At 48.8% G+C, this 25,937-nt stretch overlaps 1 protein-coding gene across 1 annotated transcript in view; it reads left to right on the top strand.

The window, feature by feature from the left end:
• cemip2 (cell migration inducing hyaluronidase 2) overlaps positions 1-25,937 on the top strand; it is a 51,833-nt gene continuing 25,896 nt past the window's right edge. The window contains 15 exon segments of the mRNA XM_060054370.1: positions 1-287; positions 2,717-3,080; positions 3,893-4,033; positions 4,610-5,186; positions 10,604-10,773; positions 11,850-12,041; positions 13,336-13,505; positions 15,235-15,447; positions 16,991-17,196; positions 18,724-18,793; positions 20,702-20,830; positions 22,033-22,121; positions 23,408-23,539; positions 23,860-23,895; positions 24,590-24,745. Of these exon segments, the coding sequence (XP_059910353.1) occupies positions 2,735-3,080; positions 3,893-4,033; positions 4,610-5,186; positions 10,604-10,773; positions 11,850-12,041; positions 13,336-13,505; positions 15,235-15,447; positions 16,991-17,196; positions 18,724-18,793; positions 20,702-20,830; positions 22,033-22,121; positions 23,408-23,539; positions 23,860-23,895; positions 24,590-24,745 (2,627 nt within the window). The 5' untranslated portion in view covers positions 1-287; positions 2,717-2,734.

Genomic DNA, 25,937 nt, shown 5'->3' with positions numbered 1-25,937 from the left:
CCTTCTTCCATTTACTCGTGTGTGTGTTTGTGTGTATGTGTGTGTGTGGGACTGGGGGGCTGACCTGACCAGCAGCAATCTCAGAGACAGAAAAGAAAAACACAATGTGAGGATAAAGGGAGCACTTAGAAAAACCCAGTAGACCAGGACGGCTCGGCGTTGGACCGTCCGCCTCAGCAGCTCACGGACACGGGTGACTCTAGGCTGAGGCTGCGGAGCCTCAACAGCAGACTCGGTCCCAGGGAGCGGATGGACAGGAGCAGAGACCCCGAACAGTCCCGTGGAAGGTAGGCTGCCTTGTTTTCCGCCTCAGGTTAGCCAACGATGAAGCATGATATAGTGTCTGTATTTAACTGTTTTCTCTCCAAGCTGTAACTCCTTTAAGCGTGAGTGTTACCAATTCGTGCTGGTTTGCTGTCGCGGAGTGGGGACTACTGTTGCAACGTGTCCTGGACGGGCTCCGCTGACAGGTTAAGAGGAGCTATTCTTCCTCATAAATAGCAGCGTGCGGATTTATTTCTGGGATGGTAATACTATACCATGCCAGCAATGCCTGGGTCACACAAGGAATCGTTTCTAAGATACTCAGCCTACTGTCTTCATTTGTATTCAACCGATTTTGAAATTGTATATTTTGCACTTGTCACAAGGCTGATTTGTGATTTTAATACCTGTATTGGCGTTTGCAATGTTAAAACTTTGGAGCAGTTAAATTCGAATTATCCTTCATCCTCCTATGAGTTATTGACAAGTGTAACACTTGTTACATAAATCCATTGATACATTTATTTTAATTTAAACTTTAATGAACACTTTTACAATATCTACCTTCCAAAATGTATTAAATATCCAATAACTTTCAGGACATAGCAAGACTGTTGTCTGATTAGTATAGATCACCGTAGTTGTATATGCATTGATTTCATTCTTATTTTTGATTTGGCATGCAGCTGGCTTTAGGGGGGTCGCACACACATTGTAGTTAGGTGAGTTAGACCACAGCTGAAACCAGTCATGGCATGGACATTTTTATTGCCTGGAATCTGGATAGTTTATGAGATGCTGTCAGATGCTGATAGATTAAAGCGTTTGTATTACATTACAATGAATACAATTGATGTCTTATTTATAATAACTGGGGGGTTTCGATTCTTATTGTCATTCGATGGTCAACCATTTATCTTTTTGGAAAATATATTTATTGTGCTTAATTAAGCCTTTACAAAGGCAATAATGAGGTGCATTACTCTGAGAAATGAGAAAGGGTTAAATCTGTAAAAGTGTAGATATGACATATGTAGCAATAAGTCAACTTTACTGCCAATTCCAATGAAGCAATGTCAGTGGGGCTTGATTCAGTGGAATCAAGCCCCCTGGAGTCATTTCTCATCCTTTTATTACGTCCTGCTGCTCATGAGATAAAGAGACTGTTGACCCTCGGACCGATGGGATGAGATCTAACTACTTGCCATGGCTGGATAATTGTGTCTGTGTGTGTGTGAGAGAGATGTGCGCTTTATACAAGAGTGTGCTCACATTTGCTTTTTTTTTAATGATTGTGCTTGTATGACTCCATCAGACCGTGAACGTCTAAGTCCCGAAAAATGTGGATTATATCGACCATAGTCACAAAAGCGATATTGCATGCTTCTCCACTCTGTTCAGATAGTGCAACACCATATGTTAACATGCATGCAGACTTGCAATTTGACAAGCTGGGGACACGACACACATAACTTATTGGGATGGATCTGGCCAGGCTGTAGGATGTACTTAAAGTGTGATTCACATTGCAGGTGGCTCACGGTCAAGTGTGTCGGCACGAAGATTTAGTATGGAAGTAAATCTCCGGCTCTCTGCCATAATTCACAAAATAACACTTATTGAAAATTGGTTTAGTGTTTGGGTGGAGTATTGGAGTGAGACACAAAGTGTGTTTGTGTGTGTGTATGTGTGCGTGTTTGTGTGTGTGTGTGTCTGTATGTGCACGTGTGTACATGTGTGTGAGCACTCTCGCGTGCATGCGTCGATTATATTTTTCACAATGTGACAGTTGTCCAGATTGACAAGAAGCGGTATAAACCAGGTGACGTATCACTGTACAGGTCCGTCCCCTAATCGAAAAGCGCTGACAGGGGGGATGTGCGAGGGGGGGGGGGGGGGGGGGGCAGACTGGAGCCCTGGAATCTCCCGCCTGCTTCCTCCTCTCCTACTGTAATTGGGGCCATCTGTTACGGGGGTGTTAACCGTCGGGCCCCGGAATGTTCTGACAATTATTCACTTCTGCCCTCGTTACTCCGGACTGGAACAGCCGAGGTCGTATCGCCTCAGAGAGTCGGCCAGAGAAGGAGACGTTTGAGAGGTCTTTTATCCGTCAATCACAGGCAGGGGTCCGTCTTTACCCCCCCCCTGCCTCCCGCTGCGGCGTCGCTGCGTCGGTGTGTCTTCGTTTGACGCCTGTCTTGTTCTCCTTGACCCCAGGTCCTTCACACTTCCTGCCTCAGGCCTTTGATGCTGCGGCGTTAACGGACTTCTCCTCCTTGTAACTTTTTTACGGCCCCTTTTGAAAACACGACCTCTCACGCTGTGTTTAATGATTGTATCGTCGTCCGTAGCGTCACTTTGGACGGCGGCACGTGCTTCTGAATGGAACTGTTAACCTGCTAACCCCCCCGCTCTCACCCCCCCCCCCCCCCCCTGTCCCCCCTGTCCCCAGGTAGCAGACGGAGTTACCATGCCGATCGATGACAGCGCGGGCCGTTTTCCCGCCTTCACGACCCCGCCCAACGGCCGCCACCAGCGGTCGCCGGGCTACGTTCCGGGCCGGGTGGCGCCCATTCGCTCCCCCCCTCCCACCAAGGCCCCCCCGCCGCCGCCGCCGCCGCCCTCCAAGCCCCGCGGCCCCCCCCCGGAGCGACACACAGCGACCTTTAACCTCTCGGAGGACCGCCGCCGCCGCGAGCACGCCCTGAACCTCCTGCGGCGGAGGAACACCTTCATCTGCTTCGGCGTGTCCTTCGGCGTGCTCTTCCTCACGCTCATCCTCGTCCTCAGCCTGACGGACGGCGAGGTGCTGGACGGTAGGGCCTGTTGTTTTTGGTGGAGTTGGAGGTGGTGATGGTGGTGGTGTTGGGGTTGGCGGAGGTGGTGGTGGTGGTGGTGGTGGTGGTAGGAGTGGTGGTGCTGGGGTTGGTGGTGATGGGGGTGGTGGGGGTTGTGAGGGGTGGTGGTGGTGGTGGCGGTGGTGGTGGTGGTGGTGGTAGTGGTGATGTTGGAGGAGGTGGAGGGGGTGGAGGTGGTGGTTTGCTGGTGGTGGTTTGTTGGTGGTGGTGGTGGTAGTGGAGGATGTGGTGGTGTTGTTGTTGGAGGTGGTGGTGTTGATGGTGGTGGTAGTGGAGGATGTGGTGGTGTTGTTGTTGGAGGTGGTGGTGTCGGTGGTTGTTTGCTTAAGCAAACCACTGGAAATGACTTGGAAATGGCTTTATAATTGCAGTCTTTTTTTTCATGGTTGTTCATTTGGTGTGGAGCGTTATTCAGGCTCTCTGGTATTCGTCCGATGTGGTTCTCTGAGGTCTCTGGTTCTGGATCGTCTTTGTTTATAGAGAGCGACTTCTGGAATAAATAGGACAGGTGGAAGTGGTCACAATAAAGTGTTCTGAACTTATCTTATCTCATCTTAACTTATCTTATCAGGCTTTAATATAACGTGTAAAACAGTTTATCGATATGTACTGCTGCCAAAACCTGCAATAAAGATTTACTAAAAACGATGTGTAGTACACTCAGTACATGCTGTAGGTTTAAAGCCTTTTCTGGTCATTAAATGTTGGGTGAACATTCCTAGTCTGTTATCAGTGGATGGTCACACGCAGATGTTCTGATATCTTCACAGAGAACTGTCCCGACCACAGCCCGTCGCTGAGCAGTTGGAAGCCCGGCCACCAACCAGAGAAGGCCTTTGTCATCAGAAGTGGAAGCCAGCTGCGATTGGAAGAATCCGCCACTTTCCATTCCATAACCATCCAATCAGGGGGTAAGGATTTGAACGGCTTAAGTCTAGTTAATTTAACAAACAAAATCATTCAAAACAGCTAGGACTCGCAAAATCTGTAAAAAGGGTTTATTTAATATATACAATATTGTAGCGGTATCGTAATTCACTGTGTATGTTGTATGGTGCGTGGCCCCTTTAAGGGAAGGGGGCGTGGGACCCACCTGGGTGGCATGACGCAATGATATTACACATAAACACATTTTATTTGTATATATTTACTAAAACGATAGTAGTACACTCAGTACATGCTGTACATTTAAAGCCTTTTCTGGTCATTAAATATCTATATCTATATATATATATATATATATATATATATATATATATATATATATAAATATATATTTATAATTGCAGTCTTTTTTCATTTGGTGTAGTGTGTAGGTTTTATATATATAGGTTTATAAAACCTGATTTCCTACAATGTGTTTTAAGAACACCTGATCCGATCATTGATCCGGTGCCGTTGAAGCGCTCGGCCGTAGTGATGTCCCCAGGGACCTTTCCCTGTACCTGACCCAACATGCTCCTCCCCCTCCCCCCCCCCCCCCTCAGGTGCGCTGGTGTTCGCGGACGACGCCGCGGGCTCCCGGAACATCACCCTGCGGACGCGCCACATCCTGATCCAGGACGGCGGGGCGCTGCACGTCGGCGCGCCCAAGTGCCCGTACCGGTCCCGGGCGGCGGTGGCCCTCCTGGGCCGCTCCGACGACCCCGCCTCCGTCGCCGGGGCCGAGGTGCCCGCCATGGGCCGCAAGTTCATCGGCGTGGCGGCCGGCGGCACGCTGGAGCTCCACGGGCGCCGGCGGGTGTCGTGGTCGCTGCTGACCCGCGGCGTGCCGGCCTCGGGCCTGGCCACCGGCGGCTACTCCTTCCAGCGCAACTTCAGCCGCGGGATCAACCTGCGCGTGGTGGACCAGGACACGGCGGCCGTGCTGCTGCTGGAGCGCTTCGACACGCACGACTCGCGCAACGACAGCCTGCGGCTCTCGGAGCTGCTGCGCGCGCTGCCGGCGGGCCGCGTGGTGGCGCTGGCCGTGGGCGACTCGGCCGCCAAGAGCCTGCTGGACGACACCAAGAGGGCGGTGGGGGAGCGGCTGGGGAGCCGCTACGTCTACGACCTCAAGTACAGGTGAGGGCAGGGGTGGGGGGGTCAGGGTGGGTGGGGGGGTGTTTCTGTGTCTGTGTGTGGGTAGGTGGGTCGCTGGATTTGTGTGTTCTGTTGGGGGGGGGGGATGGGTGGTTGTGTGTGTGTGTGTGTGTGTGTGTGTGTGTGTGTGTGTGTGCGCTTATTAACCCCTACAGGAGAAACCATTTAGTTGAACCATGGTCCATGGTTCAACTGCTTCATGGTAATCCGACAGAATCAAATCTGTTCTTGATTTGACATCGGGGAAATCTGTTATTAGTTGGTCTTCAGTGAAAATATCACCCTACCCTTATAAAATTGTACCCCTTATTATTTGTTTCAACGGGACAACTTTTTATATCGCATTCCCACAGATGCTGAAATGCATATAAATGCATGAAAGAAAATACGAAAACCAAAACCTTTGTATTTGCCTCCAGAATTGTTCATTGCAGAGCGTGTGTGTTTCTGTGTGCGTGGTCGCTGCCATGGCTGCGTTGTTGAATGGGTGCCTCTGTTTGTGTTTGTGTCTGATGTTGATTCATGGCGGGGGGTACTTGGAACCTCCATGTTTTCCCGTTCTCCATGGCGATGCTTTTTGTCCGGGAGGAATCCCTGATTGTCCCATGGATGCTGGAAGTTGGTTTATGGGTCTGGGGGGTGGGGGGAGGGAGTACCTTTCCCTTGTGCCTGACTGCAGTATATCTGACGGTACCAGCAGTGTACCTGACGGTACCAGCAGTGTACCTGACGGTACCGTCACTGCTGGTACCACTACCGTCACTGACGGTACCAGCACTGCTGGTACCGTCAGGTACACTGCTGGTGTCCACTGTATTCTATTCTATCTCTTCTACCCTGATTACTCCACCTCCCATAATTTTCCTGCTTTTTTTCCCTTATTTTGTCGCTCCGAGGCCCCCCAATACCCCTCCGGCGCGCATTATTGACCCGGCTGCTCGTCTGCTTTGGAACGGCGCCGTCGCCTCAGGCTCTGTCAGCGGTGGAGTCCTCTTTACGGCCTCGTAAAGCGGATAATTGTAGCTTTGCGTAACCAGTTAGTCAAACGTCGTAAACCCCTACATTGTAATGAACACAAACACATGCAGCACATTACAAAAAGGAAAAAAATACTTTAGCGATTGTGGTGATGTGTGCTTCGAGTGCTGCGATGCGTGGTTGGATGGTCATGTTTTAGTGATGTCACGTGCAAGGGCCCCATCTCAGGAGGGGGCCCTCACAAGGGCAGTAAGGAGGACTGTCCAGGAGCCCCAACCACTGAGGGAACCTGACTGAAGAGCATGGCGGTTGTAAAGGATAAAGTGCACAATTCAGTTCAGTTCAATTCAATTTGTATTTGGGCTTAACAGGGCAACTATTGATGTGGCCTGATTCGCCTCTCTTCACGTAAACCTATAAAGATTTCGAGGGTACACTCTTACGTCTGTTAACGGCCGTAAAGCCGACAAGACTGGAAGGAAGTCGCAGACAAACCCAACAGACGAAGCTGTCCTTCGTATCCCATTCAATGACCACAGGAGCTTGGCTTGTGCTATTCCTTCCTGTGTCGGGAAAGCATCCGACGGGTTCCGGAGCGCCTGCCTCGTGTCTGCTGACCCCCAACCCCCCCCCTCGGTGATCGTCTCTACGTGTGCCAACACAACACCCCTTCACACGTCTCTGGCGCCATTCCTTCCCATCCTCGCACCTTTTCCATGAACGGGCAAACAATGCCACTGACGCACAGTGTTTGTAGTGGTGGACACAACAACAAGGTGTGTGTGTGTGTGTGTGTGTGTGTGTGTGTGTGTGTGTGTGTGTGTGTGTGTGTGTGTGTGTGTGTGTGTGTGTGTGTGTGTGTGTGTGTGTGTGTGTGTGTGTGTGTGTGTGTGTGTGTGTGTGTGTGTGTGTGTACATATTGATGCATGTATTTGAGCATGTGTGTGGGTTTGCATGCCCGTGCGTCGTGCGTGTCTGTGTAGAACGTGCAGACGCCTGCTCTTGTTACCCTGCGGGAGAGGAAGGCCTTCAGTCCCCCGCCCCCCCAGAGAGCGGTCCTCCCTACCTCCAGCGGCGGGGCAGTGAGGCCGACAGATGGATCCTGTTTGCAGCGTTGGCCTAGCGTATCCCCGTCTGAGATCAGTTGGTCTAATAAATAAAAACAACCCTTTCCCAACATCCTCGCTGTTGGCGTTAAACAATCCCCCGCCGTTACTTCAGGGGTTCCTGAATCGTCTGGTTCTAGTGGCTCGTGACCGTCCACGACATCCGTCTCATTTTGAAGTGGCCTCCATATATCTTTGGCTTTACAGGCTCTCCTTAAGGGTTTGAGCGAACGTTTCACCACCAACCGTGGCAACGGACGCCAAGAATTACTGCCCGGCTTACAGACCCCGTCGTCACCCAGTGTGGGTTGTAGAGGTGGATCTGGGACAGATTGCCTCTGGGTGCTCTGAATGGCTGCTAACCACACAGCTATGAACCAGTGTGTAGATGGGTGAGATAAGGCCGTGATTTTACTAGTTTACAGACTAGTTCAGCCCATCATCAAGGGTCTTTGTTTTAAATGGGATAGATAGCATTCCAGTGATGTGTTGTCTGGGCGAAGGTTAAGTATAGAGTTGGTCTCTGACCCACTCAGATATACATTAAAACAGCAGCCCGTCTGTGGTGCTGTTGTCAAACTCAACAATGTGAGTGGGACGCAGCCTGTTCTCAGGGAAGGTCAGTGCTGATAAGAAGTTCAAAGGTCACTTGTCGTTAGTGGTGTTTTTGTTTTTGAAAGGATGTGTGAGCAGGTCGGCTTCTCCGATAGATAAAGCTGTCAGAGGCCCTTCCTATAGAACTGACCAGGGCCCGACGTGGTGTGTGTGTGTGTGTGTGTGTGTGTGTGTGTGTGTGTGTGTGTGTGTGTGTGTGTGTGTGTGTGTGTGTGTGTGTGTGTGTGTGTGTGTGTGTGTGTGTGTGTGTGTGTGTGTGTGTGTGTGTGTGTGTGTGTGTGTTTGCGGTTACAAACTCCAGCGTCCACACCCTTGATCCCCTCATTCTCCCCCCTCCTCCTCCTCCCTCTTCATCCTCCCGGTGGCCCGCCCTCCTCCTCCTCCCTCTTGATCCTCCCGGTGGCCTGCCCTCCTCCACGCCCCAAGTTGAAGTCATTTTAAGAAGTGTTTGGAGGAGCAGAGTGAGGTGGAGTTGTGACTCTGGGCCCAGTTCAGCCCACTCCACACAACCTACCTCAACCTCTGTAGGGTCGGGGAAACAGACTGCTATGTGTGTGGCTTCGACCCCCCCCCCCCCCCCCCCACATCCCTCCACCTCCCTTCCTTCTCTACACCCAATACCCCCTCATCAACACTTTGAAGCCCTCCGGAGACAAGACGGCTATAGCGCATCCTGCTGTACAATTATGCACTCCTGATTGTGGGAGAGTGTGTGTGTGTGCGTCAGAGTGATATCTTTATGCATCCTCTCAATGTTGCATTGCGCTAGTTAAACTCTCCCCCCCCCCCCCCCCCCTCCCTAACACACACACCTCATTAAGCAGGGTGTGTTACACCCTGTGCGTGTGTGTGTGGATGCGTGTGTCTGTGTGTGTCTGGGTGTCCAGTTCACCCATCTGCAAGACATTGAAAATCCTCCTCATTAGTTTAATGTCCTGTTGATTTGTTGCTGAGCTTCCTACCGAGGCCACCTTGGTTTTAATGCTCTTCAGACAGCGATGTACAGACAACGCTACGGCGTGGAAGCTGAGAGACATTTCAATGTGTTGACATTGAAATGTTGTGTGTTCTGTGTTCACCATTCACGACCTGGTCAGGAGCTCTTCCTCACAATGTCAGTCGCTCTCTAGAATAATAACGCAAGTCAAAGATCGTTAAACTCAACCTTTCATTTGTAGCCTTCGATCGACGAAGGCTACAAATCACGGGTCTCGTGACTGTTAACATCCGTGATCTGTTTCATTATGTTCATTGTTCATGTTATATGTTCATTAAATCTTGTACAACCAGAGTATTCGGTAAACACTAGCAGTAATCAGTAACACAACTTATGTAATTCTTACTCACTGCCGTTCTCCCACGTTTGAGTGTGACAAGCACTGTCATTTTAGGTAAAGGGGTGTTTTTCTATTTTTGACAAATGTGTATGACCTCTAGGTCATTGCTGACTAAATTGAAAGATAATAGATTTGTATGATCTAATAATTTACATTTTAAATGGACTAAATGGACTGCATTTATAAAGCGTTTTCCTAACGAGTGTCCACTCAAAGCGCTTTAAAATTATTGCCTAACATTTACCCATTCCCACACTATCACTTAGCATCGGGGGTCAGCCATGCAACCTTCCGGATGTTGATGTTATTACTTGATATCTGTAAGATCTTGGTTTGGTTTATGGGTGGTTCTAGGCAATAGACAACCCGGCTTATGTAAGTGTTTGGGGGATTGGATGAGAGAAGGCTTGAATATAGTCTTGTGGTTAGCTATGCCAAGGGTTTGGTTATGTTGTGCTATGTTAGAACTGTTCGTTACATGTGTCTTCTAGTATTGTCTGTCTGTTATCTTCTGAGGCATTCTAAAACACAACTTCAACACCTTCTCAACCTCACACGCACACACACACACACACACACACACACACACACACACACACACACACACACACACACTGACTCACACACACACACTGACTCACACACACACACTGACTCACACACACACACACACACACACACACTCTCTGACTCACACACACACACACACACACACACCCTGGCCTGATACAGCCCTGACCCAGTGATGTGAGCTGGGTCCAGCAGGGAGATGAGACGGGTTGGGTCATCATGAGACAGAGATGAGTTTCAGGAGTGAGTCACCACGGTGACCCAGTGGGAACCATTGGGTGACTGCAGGGTGACATAGCTCATCTGGCTCCCATTCACCGGCTTTACACCGCATTCCTACTCACTCACTCAAAGTCTGAGCTGCTAAATAGTTGGTAGCTTTTATTGTGACTCTCTCTGATATGATCTTCGGGGAACGCCTCGAGTCGAGAGGAGCTTGGTGTTCTGCTCAGTGGCTGATCTTCCAGGGCTGGGCTGGAATTATATTCGTATTAGTTTCCTTTCTTTTTCTCCTTCATTGGTTGCAATGTGTTGTACCGTTTATATTGTTGTTGAATAGAGGAATGATTCAAAGTCTCCCTTCACTCGCGCATCCCTTTTGGCTCATTCGTTTTTTTCCCTCCACACGCGTCTCTCTCTCTCTCTCTCTCTCTCTCTCTCTCTCTCTCTCTCTCTCTCTCTCTCTCTCTCTCTCTCTCTCTCTCTCTCTCTCTCTCTCTCTCTCTCTCTCTCTCTCTCTCTCTCTCTCTCTCTCTCTCTCTCTCTCTTCCCCCCCCCCCCCCCCCCCCACCAGGCAGGCGTGGGCCCTGGTGTCGGTGGTGGGGGGCGGGAACGCGTCGTGCTCGGAGGACGCGCGCGAACACGAGAACCACAACACGGGGGGCAAGGCCCTGGCCCGCCGCAACTTCACCACCACAGAGGGCGTGGCCTTCTCTGTCACGGCCTTCAGCGAGTGGAGCAACGGTGAGTCGTCGTCTCTCCCCCCCCCGCGCCTCCACACGTAGGAGAGTGTTCTGAGGATTGACTCTGTATTAAAACAGGAAGAGGAGGATCCACGGAAGAAGAACTCCCGCTTGTCTTGTGAAACTCCAAGTTTCACGAGACAAGCGCAGTCAATACACGCGCAGTCAATACACAAACAGTCAGTACACAAACAGTCAGTACATAGTACGGTAAAGTCAGGAAGAGTTGCACAGGCTCTACAGAGAACAAGGTAGTTTATCTCGGGCTATAAAATCCTGTGAGCTCTTGGCATCATATTTTCTATTCTCTCGTCTATAAGTGATTAGAGAGGATGAGGACGTTGACTGTGAATCGTATTTTTATTATTAAAAAAACACTAGAAAAATAAGCTTAAAGCTTATGCTAAATGATTCTGCGTACTCCACAATAGTTCCATCCCAGAGAGGGTACAGTACACAGTCTGTGCTAAGTGACCCATGAGAGCTAAAAACAACAGTGTGTGTGCTATAGTTCAGAGCCCCTAGCACCTCCGTATTGACCTTTCTTTGGAGCGGGGGATGAAGGATCGGTCTTGGCCGAAAGAGGCCTGTTATGATATGCTGCTGAAATAAAGGTTTCCATACCTTCTTATCACTTGTAGTTGATATGAAAACACTTTAGGCATTCCTCAGTATGAAGTGGTGATGGTGGTAAGGCAGATATTGTCTATCTGTCATTAAGACTGTGTGTGTGTGTGTGTGTGTGTGTGTGTGTGTGTGTGTGTGTGTGTGTGTGTGTGTGTGTGTGTGTGTGTGTGTGTGTGTGTGTGTGTGTGTGTGTGTGTGTGTGTGTGTGTGTGCCTTTGCTTGTGTGTGTGGGTGTGGGTGCCCAAAGTTTTTTTCGCTGTTTATTTTCCATGACTCATTCAGTACACCCATTCTAACACCCAGTAAAACATACGACTAACCATTGTGTATCTTCACTTCTTTGAAGTGTAAACTGAACCAATATTCAGGTTTGATTTGTAGTCGTCCTAAAAAGACATTACATTTTGTTTACGTTGCGTCAAATAGATTGTGTCATCATTTCCCTTTTAGGTTTCCCAATCTCGGGCTTTCAGGTGGATGCCGTGGACCAGGTGGTGCTGAACCTGCAGGACGAGGTGCAGCAGACCTGGCAACAGGGCGACCAGATCGTGGTTGCCAGCACGGACTACTCCATGCACCAGGCGGAGGAGTTCACGCTGCTGCCCTGCGCCCACTGCTCCAGCAGCCAGGTCCTGATCCAGGGTGAGTGGCCCCGTCTCCGGCCCGCGGCACACGGCTGGGAGCCTCTCTGGGTCTGTTAGATCAACCTCCACGTACCTCCTCTGTGAGATGGGTTGGTTTCACCTTATTTGGTCTGCCTGGCTCTGGTTAAACTTTACAGAAGAAAACATGAATTCCAAATACATAAAAAATAAACTATACAAGACAATTATAGTGCAATAATAGAAGAAGAGCAGGATAATGATAATAATAATAATACATTTAATTTGAAGGCGCCTTTCTCAGCACTCAAGGGCAATGAGGAGGATGCTAAGAATACATTATTATATAAAGATTGGCAAAGGTTAATCTAGCAATAGTGGGCCGAGGATTAAAAGGAGTTGTATTAGTACTGCTCTATCTATCTAACTATATAACAATCCAAAGGTAGTGCCATGTACTCTAGAAAGAACAAACACAGCTCATTTAGCAGTTTTCCTTGAAGACTAGTCCTTACCCCTTACACGGAAATCTAGCATTACTAATCTTGAGGCACTGGAGGAGGCAGGAGAGGGGCAGAAGAGAGATTGTGTTTAGTTAAACTCCTCCTAGGCTGACGTCGGATTAAGTGTCCGCATCTACGGGGAGCCGTCAATAAAGGCCTAACGAGGTTATCTGCTGCTGCTGCTGGCGGCAGCGAGCTGCCAGGTGTTGAACGGCCGTCCCAGCTAATCCATTCACCCCTGTCAGCCCCGTCCACGCTCTGGTGCTCACTGAGCCAGGGACGGCCCCTCTGGCCCAGTCGGTGCACCGTACGGCAGGCCATTTATTTTTTCATAGGCTAATTCTTGGATTCTCGCCTCTGATTGGTTGTGGTCCGAACAAAACGGTGACGCTGACCAGATACATGTTTTCATTCTTTTGTTGGACGTCAATTTGGGGTTGGTTGCGTTTGCGCGTGTGTGAATGTGCGTGCGTATCACGAGGGACTGGTACACATGAGTCATACTTCCACTACATCTCCACTGCTTGATCCACGGATGCATCACATCAGCCACATCCTCATCGCACGAGCCAGTGGAGATGGAAGAACCCACCCGATGTGCAAATGACTCAACACTCTGTGTGTGTGTGTGTGTGTGTTTGTGTGTGCGTGTGTGTGTCTCTGTGTGTGTGTGTCTCTGTATGTGTGTCTGTGTGTGTCTGTGTGTGCGTGTGTCTGTGTATTTGTGTTTGTCTGTATGTGTGTGTGTCTCTCTCTCTCTCTCTTTCTCTCTCTCTTTCTCTTTCTCTTTCTCTCTTTCTCTTTTTTTTTTTTTTTTTTTTGGGGGGACAGGGAGGCCCCAGTACACCCACATGGGGGAGATCGTGGACGGGGTGGACATGCGTGCCGAGGTGGGTCTGCTCTCCAGGAACATTCTAATTTACGGGGAGATGGAAAACTCCTGCTACGGAAACAACTGGTGCCAGTTCTACAGCCACGACACCTATGGAGGCCACATCAAGGTGTGTGTGTGTGTGTCTGCAAGCACAGTTGTGTACAGTGTAGGGAGGCCAGGTCTTCAGACTGGTCCGTGTGTGTGTGTGTGTCTTTGGTGTGTGTTTCCCCGTGGCGTCAGGTTTAAATGGGACATCCAGGTAGCGTAACGACTGAGGCCTCGACGATGCAGAGAGACATTTGGACCCAGCTGAGCCTCCTGTCTTCTATATTTCCACATCCATATTTCCACATACATTCCATTTCATTTCCAGAAATATAGAAAACGGGATGCTTGCGTGGCCTCCCAAGAAGTGCTCTTACTCAGAATGATAAGCATTTATTAAATAATTTACTTCATTTCCTAAAAGCAAAAAAGGTTTCCTTATTCTAATTGAAGACACACAGTTAACTCTCTGCATGCAGATGATGTGTAATGCCTGTGATTCTCATCTGGGTGTTCATTGTTTTTGTGTCTCTGTGTGCTTTGATCTTGTGTTGAGTAATGACTCTCTAAGCATTGCTTAATGTATGTTTTCTTTTCTTCTGTGAAGCTGTGATCGCTTTCAAGGAATGTAAAACTGACGTCTTCGGTAGATTACTGACGAGACTTGTAATGTGACGCACACACACACACACACACACACATACACATACACATACACATACACATACACACACAAAACACTGTGTGTACCCTTGTGGTTGTGTGTATATGTATGACAGAGCCAGAGGCAGAAAGCGTGTGTGTATGCTTGTGTGCGCGGGCGGGTGTGCGTGCGTGCGTGCGTGTGTATGCAAGAGGGAGATGTGGGTTCCAGTTATTTGGAGAGATTGGCCAATAGCTCTGTTAACAGGAACCAGACCTCATTGGTCCAAACCCGCAGAAGACCTCCTGGAGGGCCCTGCACTCAGGAGGAGAAGGAGAGGATGGGGGGGAGGAGAGGAGGAGGAGGAGGAGAGAAGGGGGGGAGGAGGAGTAGGAGGAGGTGAGGGAGGAAGGGGAGGGGGAGTAGGAGGAGGTGGGGGAGGAGGGGAAGCAGGAGGAGGAGGAGGAGTAGGAGGAGGTGGGGGAGGAGAGGGAGAGGAGGAGGGGGAGGAAGGGGAGTAGGAGGAGGTGGGGGAGGAGGGGGAGCAGGAGGAGGAGGGGGCCAGGCGCCCTTGCGTCTTGTCTCGCCCATTCATCCTCTTCTTCTGCCAATTCATTCTTCTGATCAGGATTTGTCAGTTCTTTACCCCCTGAACGGCAGCAGCAGAAGCAGCCGTGGCTTAGAGCCTCAGTTGCCCCTGGCAGAGCGAGTTGTGATCACATTGCGGTGGGCTAGACTAGAGGCCCTGCCAGCCAACACAGGGGGACAAATCAACGGCTTACACAATGGTTCTGCTTTTCAGGCACAGTTTGTTGTCTTATCCTCAGTAAGGCGAGCCTGATGACTTACTAATAAGAACGTAGAGGTCTGTCTGCTTGTCTGTCCATGTGTCCCTCCGTCCACGTGTCTGTCCCCTCCTCTAACACCCTCGTTCGTTCTGGGGATGTGGGAGGGGGGAGGGGTCGTGCTAGGTGCTAGGGTGTGGGACTCCCAGCTTAAAGGTACTGGGTTGGATTGCCCTATGTACCTTCCTGTATGCACCATGATCCCTCAGCCCTAGCCACACCTTACTGACCCGTGTCGGTCCCTTCCTGTGAGTGGCGTTGGCTGAAGGGGACTCCTCACATGAACAGAGTGAACACTAACCCAGAGCCCTTCCCTTGGTCAGATCCTGGCAAACTTCACGTCGGTGCACCTGTCCCACGTGGAGCTGAGGCACATGGGCCAGCAGGCGGTGAGGGGCAGCTACCCGCTGCACTTCCACCTGTGTGGCGACGTGGACCAGCGGGGGGGCTACCGGCAGCCCACCGCCGTGGACGGCCTCTCCATCCACCACTCCTTCTCCCGCTGCGTCAGCATCCACGCCACCAACGGCCTGCTGGTCAGTGTGTGTGTGTGTGTGTGTGTGTGTGTGTGTGTGTGTGTGTGTGTGTGTGTGTGTGTGTGTGTGTGTGTGTGTGTGTGTGTGTGTGTGTGTGTGTGTGTGTGTGTGTGTGTGTGTGTCTCTGTCTGTCTGTCGTTGTTTCCGACTGGTTCACAGCACAGCCGCTGCAGTTTTTCGATCAAACAAATACAGCTGTAGAGGAGACTGTAATAATAATTTAACAAAAACATATAGAGCTCTGGATGAAGCGTAATTAATACTATAATAATATAGTCAATCTCAGCTATGAGGGTATTAGTACCTTTCAGACACTAAACAGGGACTGGTAGACTTTTGCCCTTCAGAGTTTTTAGAAATCGTTCTCGCCTTGTGACAGGAGGAAACTGACCTTAATATTTGATAACATTGTTTGACACTCATTTCCTCCTCCCTCTCCGACTGAGGGGCACTTGAGTCCGTTTATACAATAGCCTTCCGCCTGAGCTATTGAAAATGCTGATTCAATCCATCAATTTATTCAAATTTTACATTTTGGTTATATTTTATTATCTTTATCTTTCTGATTCGTTTAGTTTAAATCTAGGTTACGCCCAGGAAGTACTTTTTTTTGGCCGTTTTTCAGAAATTGTGAGAGTTGTTTTTAAATATGATGAGCAAGCATATCCATCATCTCACTCTACATGTTTGCTGTTGTGTATCGTCATATTCAGAACTCGTGCATTCAAACCAAAACCAAGCCCGTTAGAGGCTAGTTCATCTTAAGTTTGAGTCCCGTGTAGCTTTATTTCATTAAATCGTTAAGTATTTAAAGTGGATTTTTGATCCATAAACTACTGCAGGGCCGTTCACCTCCAGCCTGAATGTTCCTTAAATAGATCCGTTCCACTGCTGGTTGCAAAAAAATGTCAAGCGATGGCAGCGACCATAAATGGAAAAACCAAACGCTTCACAACATCTGTTTGTAAACCAACGGTTTACAAACAGAAGGTGTCACCAAACATTTAATGTGCTATTTAAAAGTAGGATGTTTGAAAAATAAATGCATGTCTGTATAGTTTATTCAATCTTTATTCTAATAATAAATTATACTTTTAGTTTTTCAAATATTCTTTATCCATTAGGGCATTCCTCCTCCTCCTCCACCTTACCCTGGTGGTCTCATGGTCTCTCCACTCTGTCTCCCGGTCTCCCCCCCCCCCCCTGGTTGTCTCATGGTCTCTCCCCTCTGTCTCCCGGCTCCCCCCCCCGTGGTTGTCTCATGGTCTCTCCCTGTCTCCCCCCCCCCCCCCCCCCCCCCCCCCACGGTTGTCTCATGGTCTTTCCCCTCTGTCTCCCCCCCACGTGGTCTCATGGTCTCTCCCCCCCGGTGGTCTCATGGTCTCTCCCCTTTGTCTCCCGGCTCCCCCCCCTGGTTGTCTCATGGTCTCTCCCCTCTGTCTCCCCCCCCCCCCATGGTTGTCTCATGGTCTCTCCCCTCTGTCTCCCCCCCCCCATGGTTGTCTCATGGTCTCTCCCCTCTGTCTCCCCCCCCCCCCTCCAGGTCAGGGACACGGTGGGCTACGACACGCTGGGCCACTGCTTCTTCCTGGAGGACGGCATTGAGCAGCGCAACACGCTGTTCCACAACCTGGGGCTGCTGACGCGGCCTGGCACCCTGCTGCCCACCGACCGCAACGACACCCTCTGCACCGCCCTCAGGGACCGGGTGCACCCGGGGTACACGCCCTCGCCCAGCACCGAGTGCAAGTAGGTGGACCTCAGCATCACATGAAGAGGTTCAATGGCACCATGTACAATTTTGCTTGTCATAAGATGACAAGCATAAATGTATTTTGCTTGTCTTAACTGTAAGGCGACCTTGAGTGTTTATGAAAGGCGCCCTGAAACAAAATGTATTATTATTTAATATAGTAATAATAAGTACTGGTCCAAGTCCAAGGTTAGACATGTGGCTTTCACAGCAGAGTACAGATTAGTACAAGTACAGGTCAGAAATATAATGCAATTAAATGTATTTATTGAAGGTCGCTTTGGATAAAAGCGTCTGCTAAATGTAAATGTAAATGCAAAAAAGGAATCTGACAAAAGATATATGCAGAACATGTTTCTAGCTACACAATAAGAGCGTGTAAAGAGTCAATAAGAGCATATACAGACAGAAATCTAGATTAAATGCAAAAAGGGCCGAATAACACGATGTCAGTGAGGATGGAGGAAGTACAGGCGTGCATGGGGAGAGAGATAAGAGGCTGCGTGGGTAAACAACAGGGATAAATATCGTACAAGGTCAAGGTTCTTCCCTGACCCGGGGGGGTTGGTGTTTTACTGGGTGGAACAATCACTGTTATTGCACAAGGGATTTCACAGCAGTGCAGGGAAGCCTTCTAATAAATGAAAGGATTCACAGTGAGGATTTTATTAATTAGTGAATGTCCTGAGTAAATACAGAACATCCTATTCAAACTGAGGTTGCGGTGGAACTTGTCAATGCGACACAGCAAACGCAAACATGCAAGCCAACAGTGCAAATAAGGAACTCAAAAGCTTCATCACCAGAAATAGATTTCATTGAGCGGTGAAAATAGACAAGGCAGTCAGGCAGCATACCCGAAATGGCGCATTTAGCATTTCACGCAAGGTAAGTAATGAGCTGCGGCTGGAAATAGACTGACCATAATCCAGCGCAGTTTCAAGCTCTCTGGGGAGTTTGAGGTTTTGAGAGAACTGCACTCGTAAAGGAAAACAAACTAAACAGCAAGCTGTTAGGACAGGAGAATTGCAGGACCACAGGAGATGTGAGATACTGGGATAGTGACTTTATCTGAGAGGAGTTCTGCAGAAATTAGAGAGAGGATGTTGTTCATGCTGTGTGGCTCATAGAGTCTTCAGGAGATGGCGGTACAGCAGGAGAACGGCTGAGCACTGGAGGTCTTGGAGAGGGGGGGGGGGGTCGGGGGGTCATGCTGGTCACCAGGGGATATCTGAGGAATTCCTCAACACATCAGACAGGCAACTCGGTGTGGAAGAGATACTGCGAGGACACACTGGGCAATGTTAGCCGTGTGTGGCCGAGATAGCAGTGGACAGGCTTATCCACACAAAAACAACCTCTCATTCCCATGGGGGATCACTCTGTTTGTTTTACCCACCAAAAAAAATGCCTCTGTTTGAGTGAGGCTTAGAAATGTCCACTAGTGTGGGTGTGTCCGTGTGTCTGTCTGGATTGTGGTGTTCTCTGTGTGTATGCGTATCGCTGATTGTGTTGTCTTTCAGGGCAGTCTCAACCTTCTGGATCGCCAACCCGAACAACAACCTGATCAGCAACGCGGCCGCCGGTTCTCAGGTAACTTCCCGTTCTTCAGATGGTCCTCTCCGTCAGGTTGAGTATCACCGTTTACCCACCTGGGAGAACGTGGAACTGACCGCGCGGCTCTGCTAAGCAATAAAAGGGGACTTTGTGTTCCTTATCACACACTGATCCTGGACAATGCTTGTGTGCTATAAAGGAGAGCACTTGCGAACAAAAACCCTTCCCCAAAGATCCCCCCTGACTACTACTGTGAGGTGGTCTGTTTGGAAGTAACGTAAAATAACATTAATATAATTTCTGATAAAATGAAAAGGCAACAAACCTAGATCCGCTGGGACGCACACAGTAGATTAAAGGGACGGTCGCTGGCTGAGTTGTTGCCTCTCCATCTCTGGGTCCGTCCACCTGGACTACAGACACACGGTCCAATCACAGAGACCTCATCAAACCGTGCTCAGCGGGGTTTAACCTCCGATCGGGACCTGGAACAAACGAGAGAGAACCCGCTCTAGAAGATATCCGCTCACTGTGCTGAGATAGATGTACTTTATTGGCGGCAACAACAACCACAATTCGATGAACCCTTGAAGCAGATGATTGCATTGTGACTTACAGGTTGTGTTTTCAGTCACAGATAAGGGTTAGGGAGCCTGTTGAAGAATGCTTACAGGTATACTGTGGATGGTTCAGGGTTTCGAATTCGAAACCTTTTGCCGTGGGTTCGACCTGTTGGCCATCCACTCCCTAGCAAACCTCGAGCTGTTCCTTAAAGGTTGGGTATGGGATTTGCGAAACGCCAGCAGATTTTGAAAATACACAACTCAAATGGTCCTACCCCCTCTCCTTCAACACTGACTCTGACTCCACCCATTCCAAGTACATGGACGCGCAATCATGCACGAGCGAAACACAGATGCGCGAGAGCGAGCCATTAGCTAGTTAGCTAGCTCCAGTAGCTACTGGAAATCATTGGCTGGAGTTTTTCAAACCCTGCCCGTTCCACAGATGATTGACTTGTTTAGTTTTCATGTCAGTACTTCTAACTCAGTGGCTGTAAGTGGGTTATGATAAGGATTTCAAGTAATTTTGCAAAAATGGCCAAAAAAGAGAATTCCATAGCCAACCTTTAAGAGCTCTCCTTTAAGGCCTTGTCCTCTCTGTATTGGCCGTGAGCTCCCCCTTAGAGCATCAGCAGTCCCCCGCTCTACCCAGGGTGTACATCTACATCTATATTCACATTTACAGTTACATTGAGCGCGTTTAGCAGATGCTTTTATCTAAAGCGTTTTACAACAAATACATTTGTCAGAAGAAAGAGAAACAACAATATATCGCTGTCGGTACAGTAAGGATGTTCATAGAACGAAGTGCCAAGCACTAACCTCACTGGGTTGACAATAGCTAGGGTAAGATGCTACACACCTCAGTAAATAAAGGTGTGTTTCTTTTAAGGCTGGGCAAAAGCGATTAATCGCATAGTTTGGTGAGTTAACGCGCAATTAATCCCACTTTTAAAATTCGATTTTAAATCCACTCCAATTGAAGTTAAATTAGTTTATCAAATGGAATGATACATTATCATTTATACCAAATGTACTTAATAAGCAAAAACTAGACCAAGTGATCTTGAGGGAGTTTTATTGACTCACTCGGTGTGGGTGAAATATGAAACTTGCGGGACACCACAGATTTGTTGCAGTAAGACACCTACTGCAAGTGTAATTTAATCTAAAGTAAGTGGAACTAAAAACAAAAATGATTTCTGATATGAATGTTGACATTCTGTGTCCAAAAACCTTTCAAAATCAAAGTAAAATAAAATAAACGTCCGTCAACTTGTATTAATCGCATTAAATAAGAGTGCGTTACAGTGTAATTAACGTGTTAACTTGCCCAGCCCTAGTTTTTTTTTAAAATCCACTCACCCTCTGTGTCCCCCAGGACGCTGGCATCTGGTTCGTGTTCCACAGCGCCTCCACGGGGGACTCCCAGGGCCTGGTGCCCGAGACCAAGGCCGAGCTCACCCCCCTGGGCATCTTCTACAACAACCGGGTCCACTCCAACTTCAAGGTACCGCCGCCCTAGTGGTCCGTGGCCGCCGCCCAGCCGGCATCGGGACCGTCCTAACCGGGCAGAACCAGCAACTACACTGCCCCGCTCCATCAAAGCCTTGTGTACCTCGTCAAGGCTGTTTAAAGGGTCCTTGGTTTGGGTTGGTTTTCAGCGAGAGCTTCTAGCTTTTGAGTGATGAACATTTTTGCAAAGGATATGGTGCACTGTTGTGATGTGTCTCATCCTATTGCTTATAGAATTGCCTATGGATGGTTTTGCTTAGGTTACGGTATCAAAATAGTTTAAATTGATAAAAATTGAAATAGCTAATATTTATTACTACTTTTTTATTACTTAATACTCAAGACTTGAATCACGCATTGCACAAGCAATGGAGGCAACCACCTTCCCTGTTCCCTGAGTCCCACAATGCGGCTCTGTGGGCTGTGTGTAACATAATAACAGCTAGGCAGGTGAACTGTAAGCTCTTTGTCTGCTCCGGCTGAAGGAGCCTCTCTCGGAGGGCCTGGAGGCAGTCTGAGACCCTGAGGCGGTACTTAAGCCATACCCAGGACTGAGGCAACGGAGCACAGCTTTCCACAATCACTCTTGCACATACTTTATGATTCATATGCATTCATATGCATTGGTGTACAAGCGGCCCCAGCTGGTGGTTTTCCATCAAATGGTCAAAAGATCCGGATGCGTATATATATATATATATATATACAGAGAGAGAGAGAGAGAGAGAGAGAGAGAGAGAGAGAGAGAGAGAGAGAGAGAGAGAGAGAGAGAGGAGAGAGGAGAGAGAGAGAGAGAGAGAGAGAGAGAGAGAGAGAGAGAGAGAGAGAGAGAGAGAGAGAGAGAGAGAGAGAGAGAGAGAGAGAGAGAGAGAGAGAGAGAGAGAGAGCTAGCTCAATGTAACACAGACGAGATGGGATTCTGGTCATTCATGAAATGTCAGCCCTTGCAGCGATGTGACAAAATATGAATGCTCTTATTTTTTTGGGAGCTGCGGGTTTAAATTTAGCCCCGGTCTATTGGCCCTGCTCTCTGGAACACATAGTGGCACTCTTGTGTCTGAGTGGGTCAACAAAGAAACGTGTGTGTCTGTGTGTGTTTGCGTGCCTGTGTGTGTGTGTGCGTGTGTGTGTGACGGGGGAACCCCTGCATGGACCGCATTTAACAGCGTCTCTTGTTGTTGTGTCTCCCCCCCCCAGGCTGGGCTGTTCATTGATAAAGGTGTGAAGACGACCAACGCCACGGCGAAGGACCCCAGGGAGTACCTCTGTCTAGACAACAGTGCCAGGTGTGTGTGCGCTCTGCAGGTATCTTCTTTGCACCACAGTGTTTGCAGCAGGCCTGAGCCATCCCAGCGTGTGCTAACCACCGTCCCTGCAATGTAATCCACTCCAATGTATTCGAAGCCGGGTGCTAAATACGGAGTGTTTTCCAGTCCGTGGTCAAACGGCGCAGTGCACCATACACCGCCAGGGTTGCCAGGTATGCGCGCTGCCTGCCTTGTTTACCCAAGACCATAGCCTACACATTTTAGCAGGTTTTGCGGTCGTTGGCCACAAAATGTGTGCATTAGGATGTGGTGTAAAGTAAGGTCAATATTGAGGTACAGTATATGCGGTCCGCTGGGTATTTGTTTGTGTTTCGCTCCGACCTCGTAGTACTATATGATAATTCAGCGTTTTTTGTCCGTCTGTGCCTGTCCACGTGCGTTGATATGGGCCACGTGACTGCGAGGAGAGATACATTACCATACGACTACTATTTTGGTTGAGGCTGGTTCTTATTGACAGAGAAAACAAGGCTTCACAGATAGAGTTTCCCTTTCGCTCGCTACTCAAACACAGCCCCTTCCAGATGGAAAAAAAGGAAAAAATATTACATCTCTGCCAGCCTGTGTGTGTGTGTGTGTGTGTGTGTGTGTGTGTGTGTGTGTGTGTGTGTGTGTGTGTGTGTGTGTGTGTGTGTGTGTGTGTGTGTGTGTGTGTGTGTGTGTGTGTTTGAACGAGGAACACTATTCCTGTGCCCAGTTTTCTCGAGTTTTGTGAAGAAGAATGTAGAAAGAAGCGAGACCAATTCACTAATGGGTCTCAGACCCCCAGACGACCAATCAGAGCAAACGAAACGTGTCACACAAGAGCGGCAGCCATCTTGGTTGTTTATGTAAATGCCTCATCGGCTCTGCCATTGGGCGCTCCTCTGTACGGTCATCATATTAAACCCGCCCCGTCTTAAATAAAGGGTTTTGATTGGCCCGACCCAAGCCAGTCCTACTAGGAATCTGTCACAATGGAAGCAGGGCCAGAGTGAATAAAACATGAGCACACAGATTCATGTGGTTCCCAGGTTATATAATAATAATGTGTAACATTTAGAAAGTGTGTTTGTGTATGTGTGTGCGTGTGAGTTGGTGTGTGTGTAAGTGAGTGTATGTGTGTGTGTGTAAGTGTGTGTCTGTGTCTGTTTGTAAGTGTGTGTGTGTGTTTCTGTTTTTGTCTGTGTTTGTATCTGTGTGCGTGTGTGTGTGCGTGCCCTTGGCCCCACCTGACATACGGCGCGTGTTTCCTGTGTGTTCAGATTCCGGCCGCACCAGCACGCCGACCCCAGCCGTCCGCGAGTGGCGGCGGTCATCGACACGCTCATCTCCTTCAAGAACAACGACCTGGGGGCCTGGATCCGGGGAGGGGACATCATCATCAGGAACTCTGGGTGAGAGGGCCGCCTCCATGGGCCCCGGACCCACCACTGGGGCCACCCACTGGGGACCACTGTTACCAGCTGTATGGCTGCCATGGACCCACCCCTGGGAGTGGGTGTTATATCTGTATGGCTGTCATCGACCAACCACTGGCCACTAGTGTTAACAGCTGCATGGTTGCCATGGATGGTTTACATTTTTGGTTTTGCTCTTGATTGCGTATTAAAACAACAACACTAAAGAAATCGTAAACCTGATCCAGTGGTCAGTGGTGGTCGTTTTGAGTCTGTTTTATTGGTTAATGCTCATATTTCCTCTATTGTTGACACAGGTTTGCAGACAACGGAGTGGGCCTGTCCTTTGCCAGGTGTGTGCGCTTCACCTCTTAATGTGTGTTTATTGAACCTTGAGGATTCACTGCGGCCTTGCCAACCAACTTCCAGGTGTTTGCCAAGAACCGGCTGTGATTGATAGATACTGGGCACACAGCAGAAGCCTTAGATTACCGTTGACCTCAAACTTCTCTCCTCTCTCTCGCTTTGTCATTGTCTCTCTCTCTTTGTCATTGTGTCTCTCTCTCTTCCTCATTCTCTCTGTATCTCTCTCTCTCACTCTCTCTCTTGCTCGCTGTCTCTGTCTCTGTGTGTTGCTATCTTGATTCTCTGTCTGTCTGTCTGTCTTGCTCTCTTGTTTTCTCTCCCTCTGTCTTTCCTTTTTTGTCTCTCTCTCCCTCTGTCTCTCTTCCTCTCCCTCTGTCTTTCCTTTTTTGTCTCCCTCTATCTCTCTCTTCCTCTCCCTCTATGTCTTTCCTTTTTTGTCTCTCTCTCTCTCTCTCTGTCTCGCTCTTCCTGTCGCCCCGTCTCTTCCTCTCGCCCGCTCCTGTCTCTCTCTCCCTGTCTCTCTCTTCCTGTCTCTCAAGCTCAGTAACGCCTGCACCACCCGTTCACCCTTCACCTCCAATATCTCCCACTAAATCAATCGGCCCGCGCTATATATAATCCCTGGCCGGTCCTTGACACTCGGTCTCATCGATGTCTCCCTCCTCCCCTCGCTCTGTGCAGCGATGGCAGTTACCCTAAGGATGAGGGCTCCAGCCAGGAGGTGAGCCAGTCCCTGTTTGTGGGCGAGAGCCAGAACCGGGGAACCAACGGGGGGCAGAACAAGTACTGGGGCCTGGGCGGCTCCGATGGGAAGATGAGGACACTGCCCAGAAACAGGTGAGAGAGAAGGCTTGAAGAAACAGCAATAAGTGATTTTGATAATGCTTTTATTCAATATGGCTCAACAAGCATGAGGTGGGATTATTGTAGGATAACAAGCACATGAATGCATAGAAATGAATTCATGTTAATGAAGATAGATTTAGCTAATGAGAGTTGTTTGAGAGTTACTGAGAGTTATCTTTGACGCTGGTAGCGATGGCAAAGCAGACGTTTGGAAAGAGTTTTACAAGTTTCTCAACTTTATATCCTCATATCATCAAAATGAAGTTATGACTCAACCCACTTCCTGAAAATGTGGTTTCCAGAGAAAAACAAGTGAACCGTGTCATTTAACATCTTATATGACTTCCTGTAGATGTGGTAGGCGTTCCGGAACAGGCGTTGTTTATTACGACGACACTTCGCACCGAGACCGCCTCCATTTTGGAAGCATATGAGCATGGGAGTGTTTGTTATATGTTGGTAGCCATGTTTTTTTGGTCACTGTTAAGTAATTACGTAAGGGATAATGTATAGAACGCCGGTCATTATCGAGAAAATAAGCCCAGACGGGGCGAACAGGACACCGACGCGCAGCGGAGGTGTCTTGCTTCACCATGAAGGGGCTTATTTTACGATAATGACCGGCAAAGTTCTATACATTATCCCGCTTATTACACGGCTATTTGCCAAAACGAAACAATTTATTTACAATGTATTTGTGACCAGCATTCATAGTGTTGATCAGCAGAGAAATAGTCCGCCCAAGACGTCGTCGCTTAGCAACCGACAGCGCTATGTTTGATACATATCCCGCTTATTACATTGACAAGTTACCGGACTACGTGCGGAGTGATACCAAAGGCAAAAAGTCCTTTTGTTTACCTTGACAGCGGTCATTATTCATCCGTTGCCAATGAATTATTTAAGCAATAGATCACGCCAGGCTGTGGTATGTGCTCATTATACCACTGTTCACTCGCCGTGTGCCTAAGCTTTCGTTAAGGCCGATTTAGGGTCGTTTTAGACGCAGAGACGTAAGCACGTAATTTACACAAGGGACTTGTTTTAGACAAGTTTTGATTTACGGTTCCTTTACGGTTCCTTAAGGATTGCGCGTGTTGCAAGGGGATTCTCCGCCAGAACAGTAGGGGGAGCAACGAACGAATCTGTGGGCGTGGAAGTGGAAATCGCTGGCTTGTTTATA

Source organism: Gadus macrocephalus, chromosome 6, assembly GCF_031168955.1.
Source record: "Gadus macrocephalus chromosome 6, ASM3116895v1".
Taxonomy (NCBI): domain Eukaryota; kingdom Metazoa; phylum Chordata; class Actinopteri; order Gadiformes; family Gadidae; genus Gadus; species Gadus macrocephalus.
Note: the sequence above shows the minus strand (reverse complement) of the source record. Positions and strands in the feature narration are given on the sequence as shown.